Consider the following 7,686-nt stretch of genomic DNA (forward strand, 5'->3'; position numbering starts at 1 on the left):
CTGCTCCCTGCATGGTGGAAAGGAACAGAGGGGACAAGCTAAAGGTTTATAACAAAGAGGAGGAGGAGGGGGATAGCCACTGTGCTTATACCGTATGGTGTAGAGAGGGCAGCCTGGATGTACAGGGGGGGCATTATGCAAAGGGAAGCAATTCAGAGCTGAAATATTGAGAGCCAAACTAGTCACCGTCTCCATTGTATAAATAATAATTAAATAGGGCTGCTCTTGTGCTTAGCATCAGACATTAAAGGGGTATTCCACTCAAACATTACCTTTGATATGCTGCTGCCCATGGTTAGACTAACAATTCCTTCCATACTTGGTATTATCTATTCAGTCTCCTTCCTCCAGTTCTCAGCTGCTGCTTTCTGCCAAAGACACAAAAATCTGTGTGAGCTTTTCTCTGTCTCCCCCTCCTCCCCCCTCCCTTCTGAGACAGCTGATGTAAACAAGACCCTGACTGGCTGTATCTGCAACACTGTAGCTTCTTTGTAATGGTGGGAGGATTAATTACAGTGAGATGACCAGCAACTTGACCTCAGAAAAAAGCCTCCCAGCATTGCAAAGAAGCTACAGTGTTGCAGATACAGCCAGTCAGAGTCTTGTTTACATTAGCCGTCTCAGAAGGGAGGAGGGGGGAGGGAAAGACAGAGAGAAAAGCTCACACAGATTTTTGTGTCTTCAGCAGAAAGCATCAGCTGAGAACTGGGGGAAGGAGACTGAATAGATAATAAGTATGGAAGGAATTGTTAGTCTCATCATGGGCAGCAACATATCAAAGGTAATGTTTGAGTGGAATCCCCTTTAGGGGTTCACTCGTACAGGATCTGCAGCAGATTTAATGGAACAAATTTGATTTGCTTTGAATCTGCGCCATCAAATCTACTGCAGATTCTGTATATGTGAAATAAGGGCAGGGTGGGGTAAAGGTGTACTCAACTATTCTGGCTGAGCCCAAGCCCCCTGCACAACACTCCCTGGTTTTGGTTTCTGACACAAGGAAGTCCCCGCTAAAGCCAATCAGTGGCCGAGGAAGGTCACCGCAGGGGCCACCTACTGCTTTTCTGTCACCATTCCGTAGTGTGCATGTACCCTATATTGCCTAATGTGCACAGCGACCTTCATTGTACAGGGTCAAAAAATTCCTCGTTATTTTTACCCCAACCTGGCCGCATTACAATGTAAAATGTATTCCACGAACAAACCCTATAGGTAGCTATAAACTCAAGACTTAAAGGGAAACTCCAGCAAAAGTGTTTTTCTCTTGAATGAACTGGTGTATTTTACTTCAATTTAAAAATCTCCAGTCTTCCTGTACTTATCAGCTGCTGTATGTATGTCCATCAGATCTACCTTGTTGACCAAGTGCTGTAACAATTCCCCCCCCCCCCCCTTCGGGAGCCACACATAATAGCGCAGGCAAGATGGGTTCAACCAAGTGACCTGCACCAGGGATCCCTATATCTCTATACAAAGTTGTTGCTTTTATACCAAACCCTGATTTCTGGACTTTGTCCAGCCCTGATCTAGGATAGCATATAGTTAAAACAGTCATAAGAAACTGAATCTCTGATGAGAATGCGGTAACAGACATAAAAGTCAAATATCACCAACTTTAAAAGCCATGCGTTACGTATAAGGCGGCATAGTCCATTCTCACCGCCTTATCCGCGGCCATATTGCTGAAGTCCAGGGCACTCTGATAACTATTCCGTGGAATACAGCAACATCAGGTGTCTGGGGTAATGCAGATCGCTTTACTGCCTGCCGTGTCACATATTTGCATACAAAAAAAAGGCTAAAAAGGGAGCAAAGAGTTGAAACGTGGCAGTGACTGTAACTTCTCCTGAGGAGCAAGGACCTTTTAAGAGTATGTTATTTTTGGTGTCTGGAGGTGACAGAAGCGGCTATTACTCAGACACTCCCATGCCGCTTCTTGACCTTTCACGGAAACTTTTAGTCCATTGTGACCTGAGTCGTTTAATTTCCTCCCCATAGAAATCATGTAGATTGGAGAAGCTGTAGCGGTCCTCCGCAGCCTCGGGACAGGCACCAGGGTCATGTGCACCAACCTGCTGAGTCTGAGCGGAGGGAAAGGACTGGGGTTGGACTTGGTTTCCTGAGTGTCCATCCAGCAGCCATGTTGCATCTTTGGCGTGTGGCCCATTGGCATAGGCAAAGCCGTTTGGCACGTCAGCTGTACTGCTACTCCATGGGGCGCAGCCATTGTCCTTTGGCCGATCTTCTGGATAAGGCAAAGATGGCTGGGGGAGACCTGGACTCGTATCTGCAGATCCCTGGGATTTACGCATCTCCTGCAGTTGCTGCTGAAGCTCCTTCACCACCAGCCTGATGTATTCAAAGTTTGCCCTGGACAGAGCCTTTACCCAGGATTCCATAGTACTGTGGCTATCTGCAGCAAGAATATACGCACGGGATTTGGAATAGCCAAACCGAATGGCAAAAGCATATTCTTCTGTAGACTCGCACAGCTCTACCCGGCATCCCTCCAGTATAATCACCCCCACCGGTTCTTTACTTTCCTGTGATTCATAGTAAAAGAGCATGTTACCCTTCAGCACGAACCAGCGTCTGTGGTAGGAGGCATGGCGCTCCCCCTTCTTGTACAGGAAGCCACTCTTGTCTATTGGCGAGTTGCAGGTGGCATAGTACACCAGGTTCCTCTCGTTTAGCTTCATGTCTTTGCGGATTTCGAGCCCTAAAATACACAATAAAAGGTGAGAACCGCGAACATAACAAAAGGAGACCATACTAGAAAACTGTCCCTCTACTAAAACAGCGGGCAGTTAAAGGGGTTATTCGAGTAACAAGAACAATATTCTAAATGATCTCCCTTCCCACTACCACCCTATGTCTAATATACATGCATAACCTATCTTGCGCCCTTTCCCTGTTTTTTTCTCATACTTACCCACTCTGGATGTCTAAAATAGTCTTCTCTGTGTCCTCTCTGACAACACGCTGCTCCCTCTTCTCCCCTCCCTTTCTAGACACAGGACATGTGATCTCCTTTCTGGGGGCCGGGTTAGCTGTCTATTGACTTGGTAATCTGGCCCCCAAGAGACATCATCTGCATCTTCTCCATGCACCTGTGCTGCTTCCATAGACTTACATGAGTCCCTGAGCCTAAGAAGAGGCGAGTACAAACAAAGAGATGCAGCACTCACTCCAGTGCTTCTACCCCTTCATCCTAGAGATCAGTGGGAGTCTCAGAACTTGGACCAATCACAGCTCCTGACATGTTAGACAGTAACGTCTAATAGAGGAAACAAACCTGATGATTCCTAATGTGGATGAATGGTGTGGGATGTGGTCAGACCTGTAACCTCAATTTGTAGAGGTGCAAAAGGGTATAAAATCATACAGGTGACCAATATACAGGTGACCGATATTTAGACGGGACTCACACAGGTGACAGATATATACATGGGACTAATACAGCTGACCGATATATAAACTTGGGGGCCATTCACACTTCCATAGAATTCCATTCATACACAGACAGTGTTCTGCGGACTGGACCTTGAATCTCCCAGCATCAGGATTAATTATGATGTCCGAAAGCGCCTAAAAAGTTTAAAAGTTCGTGCTAGTGTACTGACACAGCTGCGTGGCTGTTTCAGTACACTAGCACAAACTTTTAAACTGACCCCTTATACAGATGACTAACATATAGACGGGACTTATACAGATGACTAACATATAGATGGGACTTATACAGATGACTGATCTATCCCTCTTGCACAGCGTTATCCTTGATTAGAAATAGCATCATCTATCCACCATGAGGATGCCAGCACAGCACATTCTGTATGGAGCTCACCAGCGCTCTACTACTTATTTGTTTATTCTACAAGATAAATCTTGGCTTCCTCGATATAGAGAACCTGTAATAACTTATCTAAAAGAAACAATCACAGCTCCGCACGATAGACGGGGGCGGACGGACCTATGTAAACAAAGCAGGATCACTGCAGAACAAAACTACAACCCCCATCGTGCCCTATGGAAATAAAGAAGGATAACTATAGGACAATGCTCCCAGAACAAAACTACAACTCCCATCATGCCCTATGGAAATAAAGAAGGATAACTATAGGACAATGCTACCAGAACAAAACTACAACTCCCATCATGCCCTATGGAAATAAAGGATGACTGACTGTAGGACAAGGCTTTGGCTCCAGCTGCTATATAACTACAACCCTTATGTCCTAATAATGAGTATTGTATTTCTGCCATAGCTGGAGAGATATCAGATGGAGCTTCAGCTAATACAAAGCCAATAGATCTGACCTGACAATAGACAGATCTCTGATCAGATTACTCATCCATAGAGACAATGGCAGCTGCAGAGCACAGAGCTCAGGGGTCCGGGACCACCACCCACTATAACTGGACCCTCCTACAGAGAGCTGTACCCTCATACGATATACATATAGATCTTCTACAGAGAGCTGTACCCCCCCCCCATACTATATACATATGGATCTGATATACAGAACTCCCCAGCACAGCAGAGAGGAGTCAGTGATTTGCCCCTCACACGTGACCCCCCCCCCCCCCCTGTATATACAGCTCTATGGCGGAGGAGTCAGTGATTTGCCCCTCACCCCTGTATATACAGCTCTATGGTGGAGGAGTCAGTGATTTGCCCCCCTCCCCTGTATATACAGCTCTATGGCGGAGGAGTCAGTGATTTGCCCCTCACCCCTGTATATACAGCTCTATGGCGGAGGAGTCAGTGATTTGCCCCTCACCCCTGTATACACAGCTCTATGGCGGAGGAGTCAGTGATTTGCCCCTCACCCCTGTATATACAGCTCTATGGCGGAGGAGTCAGTGATTTGCCCCCCTCCCCTGTATATACAGCTCTATGGCGGAGGAGTCAGTGATTTGCCCCTCACCCCTGTATATACAGCTCTATGGCGGAGGAGTCAGTGATTTGCCCCTCACCCCTGTATACACAGCTCTATGGCGGAGGAGTCAGTGATTTGCCCCTCACCCCCTCCCCTGTATATACAGCTCTATGGCGGAGGAGTCAGTGATTTGCCCCTCACCCCTGTATATACAGCTCTATGGCGGAGGAATCAGTGATTTGCCCCCTTCCCTGTATATACAGCTCTATGGCGGAGGAGTCAGTGATTTGCCCCCTTCCCTGTATATACAGCTCTATGGCGGAGGAGTCAGTGATTTGCCCCCTCCCCTGTATACACAGCTCTATGGCGGAGGAGTCAGTGATTTGCCCCTCACCCCCTCCCCTGTATACACAGCTCTATGGCGGAGGAGTCAGTGATTTGCCCCTCACCCCTGTATATACAGCTCTATGGTGGAGGAGTCAGTGATTTGCCCCTCACCCCTGTATATACAGCTCTATGGCGGAGGAGTCAGTGATTTGCCCCCTCCCCTGTATACACAGCTCTATGGCGGAGGAGTCAGTGATTTGCCCCCTCCCCTGTATACACAGCTCTATGGCGGAGGAGTCAGTGATTTGCCCCTCACCCCTGTATACACAGCTCTATGGCGGAGGAGTCAGTGATTTGCCCCTCACCCCTGTATACACAGCTCTATGGCGGAGGAGTCAGTGATTTCCCCCTCCCCTGTATATACAGCTCTATGGCGGAGGAGTCAGTGATTTGCCCCTCACCCCTGTATATACAGCTCTATGGCGGAGGAGTCAGTTATTTGCCCCCTCCCCTGTATATACAGCTCTATGGCGGAGGAGTCAGTGATTTGCCCCCTCCCCTGTATATACAGCTCTATGGCGGAGGAGTCAGTGATTTGCCCCCTCCCCTGTATACACAGCTCTATAGCGGAGGAGTCAGTGATTTGCCCCTCACCCCTGTATACACAGCTCTATGGCGGAGGAGTCAGTGATTTGCCCCTCACCCCTGAATATACAGCTCTATGGCGGAGGAGTCAGTGATTTGCCCCTCACCCCTGTATATACAGCTCTATGGCGGAGGAGTCAGTGATTTGCCCCCCTCCCCTGTATATACAGCTCTATGGCGGAGGAGTCAGTGATTTGCCCCCTCCCCTGTATATACAGCTCTATGGTGGAGGAGTCAGTGATTTGCCCCTCACCCCTGTATATACAGCTTTATGGCGGAGGAGTCAGTGATTTGCCCCTCACCCCCTCCCCTGTATATACAGCTCTATGGCGGAGGAGTCAGTGATTTGCCCCTCACCCCCTCCCCTGTATATACAGCTCTATGGCGGAGGAGTCAGTGATTTGCCCCCTCCCCTGTATATACAGCTCTATGGCGGAGGAGTCAGTGATTTGCCCCTCACCCCTGTATATACAGCTTTATGGCGGAGGAGTCAGTGATTTGCCCCTCACCCCCTCCCCTGTATATACAGCTCTATGGCGGAGGAGTCAGTGATTTGCCCCTCACCCCCTCCCCTGTATATACAGCTCTATGGCGGAGGAGTTGCCATCAGTCTCAGCAGATTGTGAAATGTCCGGGCAGTGAGGGGAGAGCCGGGGCTCCGGTTACGTACACAGAGAGAGCGGCGCCTGGGTCATTTGCGGTCATAGCCCGGTCCAGCCTCGTCCAGGTGAGCGCAGGTGCGGGGCAGCTCATGTCACCTGCGTCCGCGGGGGGGTCAGCACCTCCTCCTCCCGGCGATCCCCATTGTCCGCACCTCAGCTTCTGCTCCTCAGGCTCCACATTTTCCACCAGGCAGGACAGGAAATGGATCGTCCTCTCTGACCCCGCCCCCTTACTGCTCGGGCTCCGCCCCCTGGCGGCGTGCGCTCTGCCTGCGTGTCGCTCCCTGTACACACAGCGCGGGCTCAGCCCGGCTCTGTCCTGGTCATAACACCCGTGACGTCTGTGGAGTCACGAGTGGGGCTGTGGATTCCCCTTGTTCCAGCTGTGGAAACTTGCGGTTGGGGGCTGGAAGTGTTACTGTTTGCGGGAGCCCCGGGGCGGTGGCAGTGCTGCTGTGTATGGTGCTGGTCAGTCATGACAGAAAGGCTGAGGCGCCATAATGTGGTAACCAAGGGCAACCAGGTGGTAATGGCGCCTTCTCAGCTGGTGTCAGGGGGCCTGAGTGGTGTGTGACCTCCCCGGGTCCCAAACACAGTGTATAGAGTCCAGCAAAGGGTGCTCTTAAACGATTAACGAGAAACAATCACAAATGAGATTATCGTTCACCATATTACACAGAATGAGAGTCGTTAGTTATGCTCTGTTTACACGGAGCGATAATTCGCCCAATCGATCGCTTAACGATTTTGAAGCAACTATTTGGTTTTTATAATAATCAGCGTTTAGACTAATCAATCGTTAGAAAATTCATAAGAAAAATAGTTATTGCGATCGTTTTTAAGATCGCTTAAGCCCATCTTGCACATAGGGTGAATCTTTGAAAGACTGTTTACACCAAGCGATCTGCGAATTTTTAGGGAACGACGATTTGAGAACATGTTCAAAGATCAAAATGAACGATTTCTCGTTCGTCGCTTGATCGTTCGCTGTGTTTACACCAGGGCTGTAGAGTCGGAGCTAGTTTTGGCTGCAGTCGGAAAAAAATGTACCGACTCCCACTCTTCTTATAGGACACTGGCCCCTACATAAGGGTGGTCGGGGAATATATCAGTAATGGGACACTGGCCTGCAATTACACAGAACGATTATCGTTTAAATTCGTACGATATAA

At 48.9% G+C, this 7,686-nt stretch overlaps 1 protein-coding gene across 1 annotated transcript; it reads right to left on the reverse strand.

Annotated features, from left to right (window-relative positions):
- Positions 1-622: 622 nt before the first annotated feature.
- Positions 623-6,830, reverse strand: PHETA1 (PH domain containing endocytic trafficking adaptor 1). The gene is made up of 2 exons (XM_069963982.1): positions 6,523-6,830; positions 623-2,719 (listed from the first exon to the last, which is right to left on the reverse strand). Exons 1-2 carry the CDS (start codon positions 6,545-6,547, stop codon positions 1,911-1,913), a joined length of 834 nt encoding a protein of 277 aa, XP_069820083.1. The 5' UTR covers positions 6,548-6,830; the 3' UTR covers positions 623-1,910.
- Between the last annotated feature and the right edge of the window lie 856 nt (positions 6,831-7,686).

This window comes from Dendropsophus ebraccatus, chromosome 3 (genome assembly GCF_027789765.1).
Source record: "Dendropsophus ebraccatus isolate aDenEbr1 chromosome 3, aDenEbr1.pat, whole genome shotgun sequence".
Classification (NCBI taxonomy): domain Eukaryota; kingdom Metazoa; phylum Chordata; class Amphibia; order Anura; family Hylidae; genus Dendropsophus; species Dendropsophus ebraccatus.